This window comes from Nanorana parkeri, unplaced genomic scaffold (genome assembly GCF_000935625.1).
Source record: "Nanorana parkeri isolate BGI_ZX_2015 unplaced genomic scaffold, ASM93562v1 scaffold106, whole genome shotgun sequence".
Classification (NCBI taxonomy): Eukaryota; Metazoa; Chordata; class Amphibia; order Anura; family Dicroglossidae; genus Nanorana; species Nanorana parkeri.
Window position 1 is genome coordinate 1,106,553 of NW_017306374.1, and position 23,979 is coordinate 1,130,531.

Below are 23,979 nucleotides of genomic sequence, written 5' to 3' on the forward strand. Positions count from 1 at the left end.
TTAAAGTGACATTAAACCCTCAGATTTTTTAACATAAAACAATACTGTAATGTGTGCCTTACTGTAATCCATGGTTGTTTCCCTTCTCTTTGATGCTCTTCCTTTTAAATCTGTATCTGTTCTCATGCTTGGAGAGAACTTCCCTTTTCAGCAGACTGCCTTGTCTCACATGGTGTCTGTGTATCCGTTTGTATAGGCTGTAACCTGAGCCAGCACTACAGGAAGAGGCCCTGAGCTGAAAAGGGAAGTTCTCTCCAAGCATGAGAACAGATACAGATTTAAAAGGAAGAGCATCAAAGAGAAGGGAAACAACCATGGATTACAGTAAGGCGCACATTACAGTATTGTTTTTTGTTAAAAAATCTGAGGGTTTAATGTCACTTTAACTAAAACAGAGAAAAATTAGGCCACAACTTAGCTTTGCTGTCTGTCAGGGCTGTGTAAATCCCTGGTCCTGGAGGACAGAAATACAAATTCTTTGGCAGGTAACACACTTGCCGTATGGTTTTTTTTTTTACCAGCTGTACCCCAAAACAAACTAAATATATTATCTACATTTTTTTAAACAGCTACTGTAATAATAATGTTTTCAGTAGTGCTTATAAAAATATTGACATCATTGCAAAAGCTAATATAGCTGGCACTTAGGTAATGTTAATGTGTAGCATTCTAATCTAGGTAGTAGCACACTTGCCTTGCAGCTCTGAGTCCTAGGTTTGAATCTAGGACACTATCTGTTTGGAGTATGTACGTTCTGCCCCTATATGTGTGGTTCTACTATAGCTGTTCCAGTTACTTTCCATGTTTAAAAAAATTACTGGTAGGTGTATTTTCTTCCTTCAAAACTGTCATAAGGACATTCGTTTGTGAGCTCCCTGAGTGGTAGATACTCAAGTGAAGCTACCATGCAGCATATGGCCAAACGTGGATACCTTTGGCATCACACCTACTACATTGCCAAATGTATGTGGGCACCCCTACAAATTACTGAGGTGAGATGTTTTCAGTCAAGGGCACTGTTAATGCTACTTCAAAGACACTTTATACAATTGTGCACTATAGCCTTGTGGTGCCAGTTTGGGGTAGGCCCTTTTCTATTCTAGAAATATATATATCAAAGCGCCAAAGGTATAAATAATATGAAACTTGGTGCAACCAGGTGATATAGTGAAATTAGGGTTTAGGCGGTCTAGCCCTGGTTGCACCAAGTTTCATATTATTTATACCTTTGGCGCTTTGATATATATATTTCTCGATCACGGAAAGGATTCTTCCATCCTCTTTTAGAGCTGCTTTAGGTCTTAATTTACAATACATATTTCCACTTTAGTCTCTTTTCCAGTAGCGCGGATTATCTATTTCTCACCTTTTCTATTCTAGCATGGCTGTGCCCCTGTGTGCAAAGCCTCATCTCCAAAACAATCTTAGAAAATTGTCCTTTAGTTTTCTTTGTATGATCAAAATACAAATCTGCTTAGCGAGAACACAATACCAAGAGTGCAGTTGTGTAGCGGGTTATTGATCAAAAGCTATGACAAGGTTCAAAATCAGATATTTTCTGCCAGTGACGTCATTCTCAAAGTGCATACCTGTGAAGTGTCATGATTAAAGATTATAGTGTTGAGGTCTCCACAGTTGTAATGCTTGATGAGGTCTTCTGTTGTATAGGGGGCTTGAAAGCTCCCAGCCCGGAGACTCTCATGCTGCAACAATGTCTGGTTTAAAGCAAATAAAACCTGAAAATAAGAAACAAATATTCACAAAGTTAGAATCTATCTTCACAATATACAACTTTATATTAAACACACCACACAGCACCAAAAGCAATGTAAAAAGTAGTACAGAATAGTATACTGACTCAGAGCCATTAGATTTCAGTATGCTGTAAATATACCGGTAGAGGTAAGTTCCAACTGGTTGATTTAGGTAAGTGAGCATTGCACACAGTGCTCATTATCTTACCAAAGGTAGTCATGTTCAGTTGGACTTTGATTAGACCAGTCAATCAGATTTGCCAACTTCCTTTCAAGGCCACCGTGAAAGGAAGTTGGCAAATCTTACACACACATTTTTGTAACACCGATCAAACATAATATTACTTTGGCTGGCTTAAGCCTGAATATCTACACAATGACACCAGCTGTCTTTTAAAATTACAAAAGAAAGGTAAACATGTAACATGTGTTCTAGGTGCTGATGAGATGAACTAATGAGTCACAAAACCCACTGGGCAAACAACGAATATGAAGCCCCTCATAGCAACCATCAGCTACTAGCTTGGGAAAGTATCCTAATGGACATTTGATTGGTTACCATTAGTTATTAAAAACAATGGTGTACTTATGTGTCTAGCTCCTAGTTTTTAATAAAAAAAAGGGAATGTTTGCACAGCATTGTCAAATGAATTTACACTGGTCTGATCCAAGACTACGCAATCTGATATCCAACACATTGGCAGCAGAACTCTTCATATCAGACACTGACATTTGACTTTTAGTGTTATTAAGGATTCATTTGCTACTTCTTTTCTCCTGTTTGGAAGTTTGATTAGTTTTTGAGTGCAGGGTCACACTCAAGGAACTCATGGGAGAAATGTGCCAGCTTCGTCTTCAAAACAGGGGAAAGAACATAGAGGTATCAGCCAAAATCATTTAGCAACTTCAACTTATACTATGTATGGTTATTAATATTTTCTCTTCTGAAAAGGTGCAATGGAATGAGTAAAATGTTTATATTAGGCCGCAGCATCAGTTAGACAGTTGTTCTGGGCTACAGTCATTCTATATGGTGGCCCTCTTCAGATACCAGTAACTTAAGCCGTTTAGGGTCAGACAAGGAAAAACAATCGAATGTCTATGGACAGTATGTAACCTTTGCAGAGACCCGCAGGTCAACCGATTTTGGTTGACCTGCGGGTCAACCAAGACCCGAAACAATCACCTTGATAGGTTTCATCCAGTCAGTCACTATTGTTTTCCCTTAGACACAGTCACAGGGGCCTCTGCTCAGTGTATAACCATGTATTCTTGGACAAAATAATTGCATATGTTTATTTTATGATCCTTCTGCAGTATTAGAATAATAGGCTCTATAATATTAGATTGTATTTGTGATATAAAAAGTAGGGTCAAGATGTACAGTTGGCCAAAATGCATAAAGGTATGATATGCATGGCTCTGCCACTATTCTTGAATGAGAAATAAACCCTCTTTCTGTGAGATAGACCTCTCATTAAGCCCTGGGGCTTGAACTGAAAATTGGGCGTTAAAAATGCAACTATGGCAGAGACCTTGTTTTAGTCCTACTTCTAAAGACAAGTCCAACTCAAGTTGAAATAGTATTCTTTAACAGTTGGGGAAAACGTAACACTAAACTAGCCATGCAATGCTCGAATTTCAGCCACGTCCTTGGCCGAAATTCGAATAGTATGTGGTCCCCTTGCCCCCCCTTCCTGTTCGACAAAAGATGAGGCAGTATGCTGATTGTAGCCAATCAGCTTTAGTCAATGTTCGGGTATTCCAACAGAGGCAGATGTACATGAACCTTGTCACGACCAGCCTGAGTCAGTTTTTTTTGCTGTCAAGTGACTCTTTTGGGGTTGAATCTTCACTTCATCATCAAAAACCAAAAAGTGCCAGCAACAGTTGGGTTTTAAACCAACACCTACAGCATTTAAGGCTTCACATGTAACATAAAAGAGTTGTTACCGCTTCTACAGGAAGATTATAACTGTCAGCCATACAAATCAACCTTGACCCTTTTTTCACCTAAAATACATTTGGTGTCCCTAAGGAATTTAGGGTGTTACTCTCATCTCTGCCTTTCCATGTCTACAAAATTACTTACATTTTCAACTTTGACACCAGCAAAACATAGTTCTGCTTTGTTCTTTGGAGACTGATTCAAGTGAGTGTGTGCACACAATTCAGATCATTTATTCCTGAAAACCGGCTCCAGTGTAAGTGAGACTGGCACCTTTATTTAATAAGGCAAATAGCAATGTGCAAAGTACTGTAAGGGTTCTACCAATCAGGGATCATTTGCACTTTTTTTTTAAATGCTGAAAGATGTAACCTGTTATGAATTACCATACATCATATTGGTTTCTAAGATTGCTGCAGAGTCAGCTTTCTTGTCATCTGAAGAAAGCTTTGTTTACAGTTAACCTGTCACTTTTCACATGTAGGACAAATAACAGATCACCTTACAGGCCACCCCCTGTGTTGTAAATATATTTTCCCCAAAAAATGGGTTAATTTTAAGAGTTATAATACAGAATTTCTAAAAGAGAGTTTATCAAAGTGTATAGATTGCCAACATTTTAAACCATAATTCTATACTGACTTTCTGTTCCTTCTAGCCTTCTTCTATTAATCAGAATAATCTTGAAGTCGGAAAACTAACTTTTGGGAAAATTTGTTATTGCTGATGACTGAACTTCAAAAATGCTGAAGAGGAGTTTCAGCAGGGACATCATCACAGCTTGCAGGCAGCAAGGCTCCATGAGATCTATAATCCTTAGGAATTGAAAGTAAACCAAAGGAATGAGCGGAGGAGAAGACACAAAGCATGCAAGGAATCCAGCAAGTTGTTGAAGGTGATGGCCAGCAGATAGGAAGCACTCACAACATGAAAGAAGGATTTTCTGGTAAACTTCTATTAGATTGTCCAAAATACATAACTACTTTTGTATTGCGTTTTCAATGGTGATGTTATAAAAGTGTTTGCTGTTATGTTAGATCTCCTTTCAAGAAGTCCATTTAAAAATTATATTTCCGATTGGATTGAATGCTGATAGGTTGAATCATCTAAATTGAAATGCACCAGGAAGTTTAGTGATAAGATATACTTGCTGGGGTTTACACCTAGCCACCTAAGAGTTGCAGAATATGTTTTGACCGCCCTGCTGCAAGCAATGACCTACCCCCACAGCCACAAAGTATGTGAACCATCAAGACCCCTGCACCCCATTAATGTCTTCCTTTCAAAATACTTGTGTTGTAATACTTTTTAAAGTGTATCTATTGCCAAAAAGGTTTTTCTAATGATGGATTGCATATGGAAGGGTTGAATTCCCTGTTAGCTTTTTATTGCTGTCTGCCCGACAGAGGAAATTTACCCTCTCAATTTATCCGTGTCACCATTGTCACCAAGACTGAAAGTGATGGGAAATCAAAACTTTGATGAACAAAAAAGTGTGGGAAAATGGTGACAGCTTTTTAAGGAATTCCTTTAAAGAGATTTACTCTCACTTCCTGTTGTGTCTTTGAGACAAGAAGCTAAGGGAGATTTGCCCAACAGGGCACAGGCAGCAAAATAAACCGACAGTATTACCTATACATACACTTTAAACACATGTGAAATATGAGTTTCTAAACTATGACAAGTGATCTATGGGCCTGCATACCTCCCAACTTCCTGGCATAAGGCAGAGGTATACCTATTAGCACAAAGTATTTCAGCAAAGGACACACCTCTACCCCAGTCCCAAGTATGCAAGCAAGGAAGAAATAATAGTCAAACATTTTTGGTTAAACCTACATATGATTTTGTTACTGTTATCTTTCCTTTCTACTGGCTTTTAAAAAATATCAAAAACAATCATTTAGAAGTTAGATGAAAGCTTTGTGTAGTATAACACATTTGGTTGCTAAATATTCATGTTTTAAAAGTCTAAACAGCAGACCAAAAAGAGGGACAACTGAGGAGGAAAGAGGGACAGAAGGATTTAGTTCCAATAAATGGACAGTCCCTTCAAATGACAGACAGTTGGGAGCTATGGACGGTCTGTAAGAGATTCATCCTATATACAGTATATTCCTACTGTGCTGAGGCAAAGGCAGCTGAAACCACAATTAGTGCCTATATGTAATTACAAGACCGAGCTCAGTGTCATCTCACCAGAGACAACCCACCTCGGGTCTTTTACATAAACATGGCTCTCACTTACAATTTCCTTCAAGACCATTCAGGCCCTGACTTCAAAATAAACAGGCTTATTAAGCCAGAGTGCCTGAAGAAAATGCCACCTAATAAATAAAGCCTATGCTATTTACTCAAGGAAATGATGGAAAATTATTACTCAGCGTTTGGAAAAAAACATTTTGATTACCAAGATTTATGAAGCCGCCATGTCCCTCCATCTGATGCCATTTTGTCTCTGAAGTACTGCACTGTGGCACATTTCGGTTCTGAAAGAGACCTTTTTAGGTGAAGGCTTTCGACAAACATTAACTGGTGGCTGGCATAATCCATGCTACAAAAAGATTTTGTCAAATGACCTCTTCAGTTTTCATTTGGCAGCCATAATTAACATGACCTCCCATTAATCAGGGCACAATAACAGCAATGTGTGCCTTCAAGAGGAGGAATGAGGTTGGAGCTCATTAGCGAGGTCTAGGATTTGGATCACTACACTTAGATTAAGGGGATATGGGTAAAAAAACACGGAGTTTCTTGATCTGTGCGACAAGTTGGTTCTGTTTTAACCTGTGTTCCTTGGCTTGTGGAAGTTTCTTAGTTTTGGATTGTGGAGAAGAATTCAAACTTATGTCAGGTTTTTATTTTTAGTGGAAAGCAAACTATGATAAGCATAAACATGGTTGAGATTTATTGGTTGAGTTTTATTTGATTGTTGTCATCATAGTCAAAGCATTTGAGGAGGCAGTGGAGGTAAGCATGATTTCTCTTCTATTACAAGGGTCACTTTACGAGCATGCATGCTAAATAATGTGTTAGTGTACATTTACAGGTATTTCTTACCCCTCAAAGAGATCACAGTGCTCTCCCTCTCAATGCCTTTATTTGCTTTTCTGCACCATTTTTGTTCATCCATCATGAGATGGTGGCTCAAAGATGACACAGGATGTCCACAAGTGTCTGGCACAGATCAAATCCTGTTGCTGCCTCTCACCTTGTGACCTCCTCCTGCCTGCAGCAGAATGATGACATCATCTCAGTGACCATGACTGTGGACTCTCTGTGAGGTCTACAAATAGATAAAGGTGTGAGTCTCAAAAAGGACTGGGGCGTGGAGCCACTTGGTGTTCACCAGCACACCCCAAGTGATGGACTTTGCTGCAGAATGGCTACAAGGTTGCAGCTCTTGAACACACCTGTGCAAATGGCAGTTGACCAGAGTAACAACCAGAGAGAAGAACAAAAATGATAAGCAATCTCAGAGATGCAGACGTGCCAAAGGTCAGGGTGGGAGGCAAACTAGCGTGGTCAGATACAAGATCATGGCTGATTACCAAAGAAACAGTGACACTAGGACTTGGGGCCTGCGGCTAGAAATTATTGCTCAGGCAACTTTCTCAGGTGCTGATCTGAGCCCAGCTAAATAAAGGGTTGATTGACGGGCAGGCCGGGGACTGGCTGAAAAGCTGCTATATTGATCAGCAGGCAGGAGACAGAAACACATATGGCTCTCAGTCCTGTGCTGCAGCAAAGTAGGAAAAGACCATGTTTGTAGACCTACAAGTAACAGATCAGATTGCCCAGGCACAGTCACTGACTGGAGCTCAAGGACCAAATGTACATTTTCCTACAGTAACACATTGGGAATATATTCAAGCAGATTTGTAAAGTTATTTAAAGGTCTGCTTTAAACCATAGATTATTATAAAATGTATTTTTAAAGCACAGAATTAAATAACCAAATCTATTATTTAAAGGCGCTTGCGATATCTCCCAAGTAACATTTATATGTATTATAAGGTTCACTAGAATAACTTAAACAGCTCCCTGCCTTACAATGATGCTGCTTTTTAGTTAGAAACGAGTTCATGTTTATCCTTCTAGATTAAATTAATTTGAACTTATTCTCAAAACGACATAGTGTTCCTGCCGCCTGTACGATAGCGTCATCTTGACACTGAATGCCGTCTTCATGTCTGCGCTAACAAGGTTAGACAATCCATTCTTAAAAAAGGCCAAACAGTTTAGAATAGCATGCTATTAATAAGCAGTGCTAGACTAAGTCCTATTTTAATCAAAGCCTTGGCTAACACACAAGTGCTCCAATTAAATATTTAGTTAGAAGAAAGTAACAGTTTGTTTTAGGCAGGGAACAGGCACGCACACAAATCTCGTGTGGTGAGCGTTTAAGTCTTCGCAGCCAGGGAAAAAATTGTGTCCATTTATTTTTGCATTGCTTTTCTGTGAGCTCTCTGACAGGATGGTCTCTAAGGGGCCAATTTGTAATAACTAGAACAGAAAAGTGGATGTGTTGTAGGAACAGCCAACTGGATTATGAATTCAATCTTAACAGTCCATGTCAGAGAATGGAAGATGAATCCTGACTTTGCAGGCCAAAATGTCCCCCCTCCCCAGCATACCTTCACTCCCACCTTGTCCCATTCAGCTGCCAGGAATTTAGGAGATACTTGGTACTTATACTTAGTACTGGTACTTCAGATATGGAGGAGCATATTACTCTCAGGTGACAGGGTTGCTACTAGATGATTGGCCGGCACAGTCACAGGAGGGCGGGGAGACAGTTTTTAGTCATGTGTAGTCTGACTAGAGGGACTCAGAACTCAGACATGACTTTCTTTCTTTACCACATAATTTTTGACTATCAAATTTAAAACTCAAATTAAATATCTCAACCAGGAACTCGTGTTTCTGTATTCAAGTCATAGTATTCTTTCTAGCTATTTATGTTTCTAATGACTATTTATAATTATACTTGATTTGTTCATATCCCTTAAACTGATATTACAGCTTTGTTTTTTTAAATACATTTTACAGCTAGGAGGCCCACCTTTTCATAAATGTTCTCTTGTTTTTCTTTCATAATGTTCAATTCCTTGTTTTCTAGTGGGCCCCCGCATCGCTCTCCCTCCTGTGCCCTACACGGGTGCCTTCATCAACTAAGCGGCTGCTGTGGAGGCACCCAATGCTCACAGTAGCCATGCTTGCAGTAGCTGTGTGCGCCCATAGACAAGCCACACCCTTCCTTTCATCCCAATAGGTTGATTGACCGCAAAGAAGCCTATGGCTCCTCTGCCCTCAGTATCCTCACCCTGCAACCAGGAAGTTTGAGAACAGAGGATAGCTTTGGGGACTGGCCAGCAGTGACTGCAGTGACACAGGTAAGTGAGGGAGGGACTGGGCACACAAAATGGTACTGGTCGTAATGCAGAGAAACATGTTGGCTTGCCTCTTATGAAGATACTACTGTACTCTCAAAGACCAACTCTGGACTCCATGTTCTTCCCTTCCAAAGGAACACCTTGCCCCTTGAGGCCACCATCAGCAGTATGCTATGCTTACATTCTTTACCTACATTTATCACATATCTTCTGGCTGGTCACTTGACACCATGGGCCCTCTTCCTCTTTGGTCTTCCCCTGACAGTGGGCAGTCCTAGATGATGTACAGAGCGCAGCTGACATGAATCAACACAGCTCATCAATACAGTGAGTGCAGGAGGCTGGCACATGACACCATGCACTTACAGTTATTCTTCAGTATTCCGGGACAGGACAAAACACTGGATGTCATTCAACCCAGAATGCTGGGGACATCTTATGGCAATAAAGATGTACTGGAGGGAGGTAGCTAAGTTGGTCATCAGCTAATGATCCTTATGAGGTAATCATAAGTAGTGATCAGTAGTGGCAGCACCTTTGTGTAAATTTAAATGAAGAAGCCTGTTGATCACAAGACACCATGCTCCCATGTAGCAATTAAGGGTTACTTTTGTGGTTCTTGCTAGTTATATGTGTGGCACTTTAGTTTACCTGCAGTTCCTTCACTCTGAGAATCTCAGCACAGTAGTAGGGAAGGGAAAGGAAGGTGAGCATTTGCTGCTAGGAAGGCACCAAAAGAGTTCACCTGTACTAAGGAAATATGAAGGCTAACATTTGCTGAGCTTTTCTTTTACAAATACCCATTGCCTTGGGTATTTTTCAAAAGGTTCTTTTGAAAAATACCCAAGGTTCTGAGTTACCAACCTGGAACAAATACAGTATGTAGATCTGAAGATTGGACTCCTCTCTGATGTCACTAACTACATGCTTATTCTGGGTGAGTGACTCAGACAACATTGAGAACAGGATATAGACTTCAGCAGCGTCTGTATCGGTTTCCTTTAATGAGATCAGTGTGAGTTGTGTGTCTCTGAAAATATTTCACCCCACCTGCATTTCACATATATTCGGCTGTGATAATCTCCTGAAGCTTATTCATCCATGAATGTAATGAAGCAGATCACTTATGTTCAGGGCCGCTTTACATGCGGGAACGTACACATAATTCTATGTTTAGTTCCCAAGTCGGCTTATCGTTCTTCAATTATAAGAACAAGAGATGAAAAACAAATTACAAGTCTTAATGATTAATGGGTAACTCAAATTAGGTTGCTGCTTACCAGAACTATTTTTGGCTACCACAGGGCTGGGAATTCCTCTATCCAATTTAAGCAATATGGCTCAACCAATCATAAAATAGCAAACAAAAACAACAACAACAGAAAAGTTTGGATAGGCTAGGCTAAGACTGGAGATTTTGGTCCCCCCACCTCTCCCCAAAAAATGTGTGTTTACATGTTTGTTTATTAAACGACAACACACATTCCTCAGAGTTAATTTACTGACAATGTTTGTAAAACGCGATCTGATGCAAACCAGATTTCTAAGCCCCGGCCTACAGGAAGACGTCAATTCAGAGACGAGATACGATTACAGCTGTGTGCATGATTTCTGGCCAGTAAATAAACAGGATTCAAAGTATTTATCAGATTTTGGCAATCCAGAGTCCGCGGGACTGCATGTCGCAGTTACCAGTTACTATATTTAGGCCAAAACTCTTCTGTTTAAATAACTGTCATTAGCGTTCAATGCTAGCAATGGAATGCAAAGTCCGATTTCGCTGGGATTAAATACGCGCTGACTGTCATTTGAGGGATGATTATCTCAACTGAGGCGAAGACAGCTTTCTATCTAATGCAGTCCTCGCTTCAATCTGCACTCGAGACAAAGGTATAAAATTAAATTTGTAATATATATCAAATCAAAAACAAGATGGAATAGAGTGTAGTGCTTTACTACTGGGAGCCAAAATACATATAAAAGCCAAAGAAGACGCATTTCACCCAAATAAGTGCTTAGTCGTAGATGAGAGAAGTAGTTATCCCTTCGTAGTATCTCAACAAAAATTAAATTCTTATTGCAGGGGGTGCTCAAAATGTTATCTTATCTTAGTGCAGTGAGCCAATCACACAAGCAGGAAATTACATTTCTGGGTGCTTTCCATACACCAATGACACACACAGCGCCTCCAGATTGCCATATCGCACTGAGTTTTTTGAACAGTTTTAGAAAGGTACAGTGACTTCAGGTTAAAATGGAAAGGACACTTATAATAACATTGCATTACAAGACGGCTTTTTTAGCAATTTTATATGAAATACTATTTTGTTTAATGGAAGCAAATAGGTGAGAGTCTTCCATGTGATAATGGGTTTAGGTTCAGCAACAATATGTGACAAAAAAATTAGGTCAGGTGTCTACCTGAATATACTGAATGACCAGGTTTTTACATGAATGGATTTTTCTCTTCCCTGATGGCACATTGTGTATATTCCAAGATGACAATGCCAGGATTCATCGGGCTCAGAGGTTCAGGGAGACATCATTTTCACACATGGACTGGCCTCCACAGAGTCCAGACCCTAACCCTATTAAGAAATCTTTGGGATGTGCTGGAGAAGACTTTACGCAGAGGTCTGACTCTCCCATCATCACTATTATGATTATAATTATTATTATTGTATAGAATAAATATAGCGCTAACAGTTTGTGTGCACTAAAAGATCTTAGTGAAAAATGTATGCAATTCTAAAAGGTTGTGACATTGCATAAGCATATCAAAACAGTGCCACGGTTAATATGTGCCGCAATCAAACCTAAAGGAGGTCCAGCTAAATATAAAACAGAGCCAGTTTTCAGTATCGTGTGATGGAGAAGTCCCTCTTTCTCTATAGCTCTCTGGCTGATTAATATGGATGTTGTGTAAATAGGAGCTTTTGGGGCACCAAATTGGCACATGCTGCCTTCTCCCTAAACAGGTCATAAATCCCTGGCTGGCCCTGTGTTCTCCTAGAGGCAGGCTACGGGGTGTCTGGCCAGTCACAGACAAAACTCAGTGTCGGTGAGGCAAGGCTGACAGCAAGTGAGGAACCTCGAACAGGATCTAATGGCCAGGAAAAGGGTTCTGTGTATTAAATGGAATATTAAGAGAGGCAGATTTCATATGAGGGGTCTTGGGAGTGTAAGGCTTGCATGGGAAAGCATTTAACTTCACCGCTATTTGAATTGTCGGTGGTGACGGAGCCTCAGAAGAGTTTCATGGATGGATGCGTGCCAACCCCACTGTCAGTACAGACAAATAAACGAGAGGCCATAACCCCACCCAAAAGTCATATTTTAGTTATGAGTTCAAGCAGGTGGTTTCATTCCGCTTAATGGTTAGCTACTGACAGAAGAGCAAATGGAGAATTAAAGTCATCCATATCACGTCATGCAATAACTCATGGGACTTGTAGTTCCACAACAACTGGAGGGCCGAAGTTTGGCTACCCCTGTTCTAGTCCAATATGCTTGACAGACTTTCCCATTGCATGCACAGATTGCTTACCCTTCAGGGGCCCATTCGGAGGTATCCGCTGTGGTGCGTTAATGCAGGCGTGTCATGTTGCACGTTAACATGCATTGCGTTAAAGCATATCTAGACCTGACAACAAAAATGTAATATATTGCAGCTTACTAGTTCTTAGATGTGGTGGCTGACATTACTTTTCCTTCAACATGGCATTTCTGGCAGGATCAACAGGTATTTTCTATACTTGCAGAAAATGTTCTCAACTTGAACAAAACATGCACTCACCACATTTTAGGATTGGTAAGTTGCAGTATATGAAATTTTTGCTTTTAGGGCATGTGTGGCAGCACACAATGCATGATGGCAAACTACTGTGTTCGTTGTGATGTGCTTTGTTACAAATATAATTCATTCAACTTTTTTGGTGCATTGTTGTGCATTAAGCAGCCCATTCAAATGACGATAAGTCCAGCCTGTGTGACAACCATGTCTCCCTGTATAGATACGGTAGAGAAGTAAGTGTAGCCACTCTAGGACAGGAAGTGTTATTGGTAGAATCACCAGGTGAAAATGAAGGGTGAAAAAAGGGCAGAAAAAGAAAGCTAATGCAGCCACCACATCTAATAAACTGCAACATAATAACATTTTTGTTCTTGGATTTAATTATCCTGTAAACAGCAGTTGTGTGTTCAGCATTTGATATGCAATACAAAATGTAGGTTTTTGTTATAGATACAATTTAATAAAACTGAAATGAGCATTCAATAAAAAATAAAAAAAAGATGAATACATTGCTTTTGTAAACACGAGGATAAATCCGTATCAGGTCATTGGGTTGTTTAGTAAGTGCTCATGAACAGGCTCTGAAACTTTGAAGCAGCTGCCGCCGCCATTAACTGGCAGGTTAGGTTTGTGGTTGTTAGCACAGTCGTCTCAGTAAGATTATTAATAAAGACAATTATTTCTAGTAGTGGGAGCAGAAAAAGCATGAACACAATTGTTTCTGGACATACTAAGACGGGAATTTATCAAAACTGGAGCAGACGAAACCTGGAGCAGTTGTCCAGGGCAACCAATCAGCATCTCTCTTCAGTTTGTTCAGGTAAGATTTGAAAATGAAAGAGAGAAGCTGATTGGTTGCCCTGCTCAGCTGCTCCAGTTTTGATAAATTCCCCTCTGTATGTTATATAAAAAATGGAAGTGGAAGTGGTAAAGGCTCCAGCTACTATAACAGCGAATAACGCCTTCTCCTTCAAATAAGAATGCCTGACCAGCTGTTAATTGAAGGAGCACTCCAAGGCAGGCCAAAATGTATCTGTACAATGGGCTACAACTAAAAAGTTCGGCCATGGTGAGATCCAGGGATGGCTTAAATAAGCCACGGGTGGCTAAATAAACATGGTTTAATGTGTGCAGCCTAAATAAAAAGAGGGTCGCAAAATGGTGACAATCATCCCCCATTCACACCTGAGTGTTTTGTTGCGCACGTCCCAAAGTCCGACAACACTGATCGTGAAGAATCCCATTATCTTAAGCATTCTGTCACTTCTAAAAGTGACCTTATTTTTCAGACAGAATTGCACATTTTTTTGGGCCCACAAAATTCAATGGGAGCACCTGAAAAACACGTAAAGCAAATTTGTCAAGCAATTTCATCTCTAACAACCATCTCCTCCTTCATGTAACTAGCTTTCCATTGGCTAAAGCAAAAATACCTAAAAAAACACCTGAAAATACTTGTGTGACTAGGGGCTTAGGGTATATACAAAAGGCAAGGAATCATTTTTTTCCCTGTTAGGACAAATTGGGCCATGCTTTTAAAGGTTTTGTTTGCCTACCTCTAGATCAAATGTGGGTATAAGGGTGTAGGGTACTGTATATGAAGGATTTTAATTTATTTACTTTTTCAATTGGTTGGACTCATTGGACTTTTGCATTTTTTTACCCTAACCATGTAACTATTTTGTTTGTTATGGGTACAGGTGGAGTTCTCACTTTACTAGTATGTACATTGTGCTATAGTGTGGTTTTGTATGTGCGGAGAGGCTGTTATTATATATTTCTTTTTTGCTGTGTTTGCGGGTAAAGGATATGTGATTATATTTGGAAAGAGGAAAGACGCTGGATTAACTGTACTCCAGAATACACCTGGAGAACACAGAACAAACCAATACTATCTTCAGGCCAGACAGCTTTTGGCATATGGTGTTTTTATACCATCATCAGCAAGGCACAGGACATTTAAAGAACCAATGCACCACCTTGGCTTCCATTTGGTCACAGGTATTCCCCATTTGCTACAATGGATCATTTGACCACTCAGAGTAAGCAAGATGCCTAGACCAACTCAAAGCTTAAATTCTCCTCCTATAGCTGCAAGAACTAGGCACCTTGGACTCAGTAAACCTTTCAGACCCAGAGATTGTAGGGTGGTAAGAGTCCGAACCATCTAACAACCCCCAAAAATCACCTGAAAAAGACAGAATATGGCCTTCATCTGGACGTGGCTTCTATTATGTGGTTCTTGAAGAACACCAAGGGAGTGCAACCATTATAGCTGAGATGAGGAGAGAGGTATTTGAAAAACCTGTAAAGTGGCCGAGGTGCCCAGACCATCAGTGGGAAGTCATCCAATAAGAGGCATGAAGGTCTTGATAAGAATAGACTATAAACACCAAAAAAGGGGGTTGCGTGACTAAGATGTCACTTCTCCAGATTTGTGGTATACACAGAGAAGCTTGTTTGTGTCCTGCAGAGCATTCAGTGGCGTGCTTGGTATGTATTCCTATTATAGCTGAGATGAGTGAAAAGGAACCAGCCCAAGCCTAACTATCACATCACTGAAATCACAGCGCTGATTTCTCCATGTCACATACAGCTCTGGCCTACCCGAGTTCCGCTGATGTTACAAGTGTGTTTACAGTGAATGGCTGGCCTACAAAAAAAATTAAGGAGGATTAACTTAATAGCCCAGGCCTCCAATTTTTCAGGATTAAGTTTTCTTTATTAATTAATGTATCAAAGGCCCCTCCAGAGCTCTGTACTTTCCACCCATCCTCAGTAAACTCAGGAGAGCCCAGCTCTTTAGATCTAGTTACATGTGACTGCTGTGGCTTTGGGCAGTCTAGTGGCAAAAGCCACCACTTACCAAACCGCCGGCATGTAAATTAAAGCCTATTCATCACATCCTCAAGCCCCAAACTAACCTTAAATGAACACCAGCTACTTTATTCCCAGATATTTATTGCTTCTAGGCCAGGGTATAGAGAAACCACACACTGAAAGAGATCAGGAGGCTGAACAAGCTGCGTTTGTGGAGACGAAGGAGCGTAGATTAACTAAGGTCAGAGAATGACGTCCCCACACCTTTCAGATTAGCAGTTTTATCACGGAAAGGGCGAAGCTGCCACCAGACCGCCAGAGCCTGGGATTTAGGAGAAATGCATTTACAATACCAGGCCATCCCTGAGAGGGATATAGTACATGCTGTTACAGAGTCAATGTTTTCTTTGAAGATGCCATCCTACACAATAATCTCTTCATAGGGCCAAGTTAAAGGGCCATTTTAACAATATTAAATGTAAAGGAATTGTAACATGAAGGGGTTTTACACCTGAACATTTTCTAAAGTTCCTTTCAGAAAATACATTGTTACCACCCAGCCAATAATTCTGTCTGTTTTGCGTATTTATGTCATTTTAGTCATAGACCAGAAAGTTCACCCACTTTAAAAAACCTTTTAATTGCATATATACAGGGGAGGTTATGTGCTGAAAGGGAGCACTTGTCGTGTGGAGGGGGGGTTGAAGGGGAGGCAGAGGATGCTGGACCACGCTGTCAGAGGTTCTCTCTGGCGTCCCGCCAAGCTCATTGATGCAGCTGGTTGCCAGGAACTCACACAAGACACAAGCCAGAGCATTCTGCTCAGCTATTAGCAACCGGTGATGTCAGTGAGCTGGGCAGGAAGCCAGACAGAGCGTCACCGGTTGTGGCCGCCCCCCTCCACCATCCGGCTGAGGCAAATGCCTCAAGCTGCCTCATTATTGGGATGGCACTGTGTTTATATATATGCTGCTAGAAATAGGCACATTGGACTCAGTAAACCCTTTTAGAGTGGCAAGGGTCAGAACCATCTACTAACTGCCAAAAATCACCTGAAAAAGACACAATATGGCCCCCATCTGGACATGGCTTCCATTATGTGGTTATTGAAGATCACCAAGGGAGTGCAACCATTATATGTGTATATATATATATATATATACATATACTTTGATTTGCTCCTTTTTGGTCTGTTAAATATACAATTAAAACAATTTTAAAATATCTGTCGATCCTGCCAGAAATACAATATTTCCCTGTGCTTTATGCCTTTGCTGCACTTTTATCATTTACATGGTTTTCTGTTTTCTTGGTGGACTACAGAACACTTCCTCCTATGTTTTGAAGAAGAGTGGGGTGTTCTGTAGCCCTGTTCTAGAGTGACAACCATCTACAGATACAGTATGGTAAGTGAGCAGGGCTCATTCAGATGGTCGTATACATCCATACAGCATGCACGCCCGTAAAAAGACCCGATCCCAGGAAGGACCGGTGCTATGTCTAATTGCGTGCAGCAACCTGTTCTTCCCTATGGGTCTGTCTCTGTCCAAGTATAGGCACGTGGACCAGCATGGATGTGCAAGTTCGGGTGTGCATGTGACTGCGTGTAATTGTGTGCAGCTGGGTCCTCCCATTGGGAAGAACAGGCTGCTGCACGCAGTTACACGCAACACCTGTCCCTTCTGGGATCTGGTCTTCTTACAGGCGTGAATGCTATACGGACGTCTACGCCTGTCTGAATGAGCCCTTGGAGGCATAAAAGTCCTTGAAACACCAATTGTTTCATTTTATGTTATTGCTTTTTTTTTCAATGATGTTCTCAGTTTAGATGTACATAGCGCTTCGAGGGTTTCTCATTCAGTAATAATTAATCATATACAATCCCGGAGAATGGACCCTTTCAGCGTCTTTTATTCATGTAATAGACCACCTAGACATTACCCTGGATATTAAGAACTCTGTGTGCGGTGAGTAGGTATGTCAACAAAGATGAAGTCCCTCTTATAGCAGCCTTTGATTTCTAAGATTTTAATCTGATCACGCTTGAGTTTAACAGCCGCTCTGTGCTCAGAATAAAGAAATATAGATAGAGATATACACCTATACGCTACCACCTCACACTGTTCTGTCCCCACAATCCACAAGATCAAATATTTGTATAGAAAAGACAGTAAAGTCATTCTTTCCAGCCTATAGGAAATTTTGGACAGCGCTGAAAAACTGGCACGCTACAAATTAGCAACCGTTGCTTTTAATGGCTCCCAGGAGATTTCATTTGCTGGATATAAAATATTTGCTGTGTGACATCAGAGTAATGAAAGAATCAGAGGTAAAAAAAAAAGAAAGAAATACAAACATAAAAACAAAATAGTATCCTGCAGGGTGAACTTGTATGTTTATATTCTACAGGGAATCAGCAGATTTATTTCAATGATTCCTTCAGCCTGTAAACATAAGACGTGCAATTTGTTACATATTCGGTTCTAGTGACGTCAGGCCACAAGGACTGCCAATGTTCTGTAGAGGTGGCCAACTTGTCGAGATCTCCAACTCGTGACATCACATCCGTTGAAGATTTCGACAAGATTGCGCTAGTGTGCGTGCACCAGCCGCCACAGTTTTAGCAATCCTCGTTGATTTATCCACTTGCTGTAGGTGCGCCTTTGTGGCTTTTGAAATTGTCATTGAGTTCTCCAACTCCTGTCAGAGCTTGTAGCATCGGGTGCCCGCACAGGCGCACTGCTGCAGATTGTACAGCTTGATACTTCTCTTGGGTGGCTACGCAGGCACACTGAAGGGAGTTGGGGGTTTCAACGAGTTGGAGAATTCGATAGAACACCGGCTTTCATTTTATCCAAGAGAGGGGGGATGTGGCGCTATACCACAACCTTTCTCTAGTCAGATAGAATTAACATTTGGGCTTGATGGCTCAGTTCTGGCAGCTCTTCACAAAACAGCGGACTCTTCAGAGGAAGGGGATGCCCAGAGCGAGAAATCCATGTGAATGAAGACTAAAAAAGGAATGCAAGGTAACAGCTCCAAGAGTCCAAAAAAACACCTTTTTGAGGTGCACAAATGGTGACAAGAAGATTTGCATAGCCAACTAATTTCAGGGGTCAGGAATACCACTTCATCAGGGCTTAAACAATGCACAGTGGGACACTGATGGACCCGGAAGGGCCAGCAGTTCAGTATTTGCATAGGTATACAGATGCTTATCTTCTGGTAAAGATCTTTTTCAGTGATCTAAACTAACTTGCGCTAATGGAATTAATAAAAGTGCGTAAAAAAAATTTACAATTAATATTAATATGACCGTGCTTGACACGGAGGTGACATCACTCTGATCCTTATCGTTATTGAATTTCCTGAAGGGCATTTAGCGCTGTACACTTCGTTACACTATAAAGATCTTTTTCACACCAACAATTTCCACTCCCTCCTGATAAATAGAATTGTAAGTTTAGAGTCCATCAGTGTCCCGCTTATTATGGGACTGATTTGCGAGCTTCTGAGGCCATACCTAGACCTTACAAGGGCAACGACTGAAGGTGTGGGTCCAGCCTGTAATGAAGCTTCAGCCGTGCATCTGTATTTCCACAGAGTCCATGTCACAGTGCAAGAATCACTGGCACTCTCTTGTTGTGTGGTTGTGTAGAAACATCTCGCAGAGCGAGAGTCAGAAGTCGTTTGACTTTAATGGGCTGTTTATGGAGTGACCCTGCGATAAGCACTTGGTACAAGTGTTCAGTACAGTGCACCCCAGCACGCACTAACAATACAGCTGTTGTTTTTCCATGTATTAAAGTCACCTTCATTCATCGCAGGATCAGGATCCTCTTATGTTGTTTGTCGGCTGCTCATAAAACAATCACTGACAGTCAACCATTAGGTCAGGAGATGTGTACAGCTTGTAAAGCTGGCCATACACTCATAGATTTATTCCATTCAACCTGTGGGCTGAGCAAATTAAATTGATCAGATTCCTCCATCCATGCTAAACAGAGTAGATGGGTGAAAATCTCCCCAGCTGGGCTTTTGCATTTTGACAGCCAGGGCCCACAGCTGTCTGAATACCGGTACAGTGCCAGTAGACTGCAGTCCCTATTCAGCCGACATTTTTTCCCACTTGGCGTCGCAGGGTTTAAAGTAGTATTAAACTCTCAAACTTTTTTCGATAAAGGAAACCAGATCAAACAAAAATAAATTTTGTCCAGCAAAGTATTTCTTTACAAATATTATGTTTCCAAAAAAATCCAACTATCTCAGCCTGGCCTCCCTGAACTTCCTGTCCAGTTCAAGATCACTAGAGACAGAGCAGTCTCCGGTACAGTCTCCAGCAGTTGCCCCTATGCTAGCCAAATGGGAGGAGTGGAGAAAAGGGAGCAGGGCAGTGTCTTGCCTTGCTGTACCTGTGTTGAGACGCAACAACTTACTAGCACACACAAGGGTTGCTCCATCGGACCCTGCAAGGCAAAGGAACCACCCTAAAACAGGATATCATTGCCAGTGCTCAGGGGACCAGCTGATTCTGCAGGAAATGAAAACTTTTAAATATCAAGGAGCAGCATCCATTGTAATATGATTCAATCAGTAGACATGTGCAATTTGTTTCAATCCGAATAAAAATTCAAATGAATTTTCTGAATCCCAATGCATCCGAATGTTGTCCGAATCCGACTTTCCGTTTCTGAATTTCAGATCCTGCCCGAATTGCATTCAAAAATTAAACTGAATCGGACATGTGACTTTTCTGGCCAATCAGATGTGTTTTTCAGCTTAATGCATCTGAATGGGTCTGAATACAAATTTTCGTTACGGCAACATGGGAGCCATATACAGTATATACATATAATACTAAAGCTGAGGCTCCTAGACCTGAATGGCATTCGACATCTGAATTTCCGAATTGCATTCGGGAACTCCCAAATGCCATTCGGGTCTGAAAGCCTCAGCTATAATATGGCTCCCCGACCTGCATTGTTTTCTGGAGCTCCCGAATGCTAAATTGAAAATTCGGACTCCAAAATGCCATTCGGGTCTAGGAGCTTCAGCTTTAGTATTAATATCTGTATATGGTTTTATGTGGTATTCGCAGCAAATATTCGTAAACACATCCAAAACTAACGAAAATTCGGATTTCGTCCGAATCCCAAAATAACAAAATATCTGAAGCACATTTTTCCGCAGCTTACATGTCTGTTAATCAGCATTTGAACTAGCTTAAAAACCTTTTTGACTTTAATATCACTTTAAATTTAAAACTTCCTAAATATACAAAAATTCTGATCACTGGAAGAATCGACAACCACATCTCCACCCCCTAACATCTTCCATTATAATGTTACGTTAGCTGACACGGTACAGGTGCTCTTTAAGAAGTCTGTTTAGTGTTTGGGGGGTTAACGGCACAAATACATTCCACGCTGCCCATAATTCAGGACTTAGCGGGTATCGTGATGGCTGCATGCGAAACTGGAAAAAAGTGTATCATAACCATATGTCGGATGATGAACTCGGCTATGGATACGACGTAAGATTAGGGGCCATTTCATTCTCCTTTTCATCTCATAAAATAAACATTAACCTTGTTGAGAAATAAAACAAACACGAACAAATGAGCTAATGGAGGTTTGATTATAGATGCATGTGGAACCGCTACTCTGCATCTCTTTCTTCTCCTTCCAAAGCCAGAATGACTGGCCTGATTTGACTTATTTGATCAAAATGAATGTCATGTGTCGGAGTGTGAAGAATTCCCCGCCTCAACCCAAGAACGTCAATTTCCAGCATTTCAAATGCTGCTGCTGCTGAGCTCCCAGAATCCTCAGTGGTGACACAGTAGTGGGCTTTTACCATGCTTATCCCATACCCATAAATGTTCAGTCCATCCTGTGATGAATTAAAGGCATATTCCACTTTTGGCAAAAATTTTAATTTTAAATTAACCCAAATTGATGAAAAATAAAAGGTGCATGTGATAGTTTTTGCACGGGAGCCTGCAAAGCATAGCAACCACAATCAGTGGATTGCAGGTACAATGTTCAAGCTCCTGCTGACTATTTCTTCCGGACCTGTCCATACCAACTCATGGATCTTCAGTTTAAGAGCTAGGGGAAGTTATCATTCGACTACAAGTGACACACACAGCTGTGCCGAATTAAAAAAAAAGCAATTACACCCTGAATATTTGTGTGACATGGAATTAAAGATGGAATTAGCCTTTAAAAGCTAAGTTTATCTTTTAGACCATGTTTCATGTTACACCAAGATTGGAAGAACCGCACTGCACTTGTAGTTCATTGATACTTCCTCCCTTTCCTGTAACTGAAAGTCCGTACCTTGGTATGGGCAGGGTTTGGAGGAAGAGCCTGCAGGAGCCAGAGCATTGCCCCCGAAGGAAGCTGTCAGTGTTGGCCCAATCAGCTGCGGCTTAGGAATTCCCTGCCCTGCAGTTGCACATAAACAAAAGGACAGGATGCTGGTGACATCTTTGACCTTATAAGGCCACATGGCTCTATTTGGTCAATGATAGGGGGCAGGATGCCCACGACATCTTTGACCTTATATGGCCATATTTGGTCAATTACAGTGACGGGATGCTGGTGACATCTTTAAACTTATATGGCCACATTTGGCCAATGACAGGGGCGGGATGCCGGTGGCATCTTTGACCTTATATGGTCAGATGGCCATATTTGGTTGATGACAGGAGCAGGATGCTGGCATATTTGGCCAATGACAGGGGCGGGATGACGGTGACATCTTTGACCTTATATGGCCACATGGCCATATTTGGCCAATGACGGGTGGGATGCTGGTGACATCTTTGACCTTATATGGCCACATGGCATTTTCCCTTGTCTCATGAATGTGCATCAATGATTACGCTTTGGAGGGCTTTCACACACATGGGAAAGTGTGAATGGGGCATAAAACTCACCACACATGTTACAATCTCATTGGATAATGTCCTTTAGATCCATCAACAACTATGTAGAGCAAGGGGCTGCCTCATTGAACAGAAATTGACTGGATAGATTAGGTAGGTCCTCATATTACAGGGGTGGGCAACTCCAGACCTCCAGCTGCTGTGGAACTACAAGTTCTATGAGGCATTGCAAGACTGACAGTTAAAAGCTTGGCTCCCAGGGGCAGCTGGGCTCCCAGGGGCAGAGTAATGTTAGAATTTGTAGTGAAAGCACATCTGGAGGGCCGGGGTTGCCCACCACTGTCATATTGCATAGTTTTGGTAAATCTAAAGTTTATCGTATAAAGATTGTAATGTGTATGGTGACCCTAAAACATTATTTATCCACCTCCAAAACACATCATACTTTCTCTTCTGCTCTGACTGTGACACGTTTTCATGACAGGGAGGACGGGGATTCGAATGCAGCAGCTTTCCCCTGACACCGTCCCACCGAACAGATAGAATGAGCTGTCTTTTACATTTTGGAAAAGCCAATATCCTGACGGAGATTTAAAACAAACAAAATAAATATATCTTTAAAAAAATCTTTGTGTCTGGCTATTGCAACTTGGAGAGAGAATAACACAAGAGCCCTTTTACTATTCAGATGACGACCTGGATAAAGGAACTACAGTACCTGAGATATTAATTATCTGAGTTCCGATCTGACTTGGCGCGAGCGTTGGCCCACCGTGTGGTTTCACTTCTGCAGTGAATAAACATATTCCTGTGAGTGCTGCAATTTTATGACTGCTTCCTGATCACTGTATACACAGTATCTGCTCTGATACCTTTAAGGGCTTCTTGGGGGGAAGCAAATAAGTTTATAGGAAAGGAACTGGCTTCATGAAATGACCCCAGGCACTGAAATACTGAAACCTTTATATTAAAGCAAAATCTTTTTCTTCATTTTGGATAGCATAGAGGGTTAACCATGGGGTGCTATCACTGAAAGTGAAAAAAAATCCTAACTATTGGGTTGTTATCAGATCAGGAATAGAGGAGAAATCGTTCAATGGGGACACTAGCTCTGTTGACCCAGCTGACCACCAGGGATTTCCCTCTCTTTGGATGGATTTTATTCTTACTTCCTTTTGCGGCTATCAGACAGGAAGTTAAGAGAACTCTCCCCAATGGGACACACATGGTAGCAAATAGCTGACAGGAGTTATAACCTTCCTAAAACACTGCAGAATGGACCTTAGTGCCTTGATGACTGTTGATTTTGGCAAATGGACTACACAAGCCTCAGTCTGTTAATAAAAATACTTAGAGGGTTATTCACTAAGCTGCAG

The 23,979-nt window shown here is 41.1% G+C and overlaps 1 protein-coding gene across 4 annotated transcripts in view; it reads right to left on the reverse strand.

Moving 5' to 3' along the window:
- Window positions 1-23,979, reverse strand: part of TRABD2B (TraB domain containing 2B) — a 231,039-nt gene that overhangs the window by 124,112 nt on the left and 82,948 nt on the right. For all 4 annotated transcript variants that reach the window (XM_018553025.1, XM_018553026.1, XM_018553023.1 and 1 more), the window contains exon 3: window positions 1,590-1,736. In XM_018553025.1, the coding sequence (XP_018408527.1) occupies window positions 1,590-1,736 (147 nt within the window). The remainder of the gene's footprint in view (window positions 1-1,589; window positions 1,737-23,979) is intronic.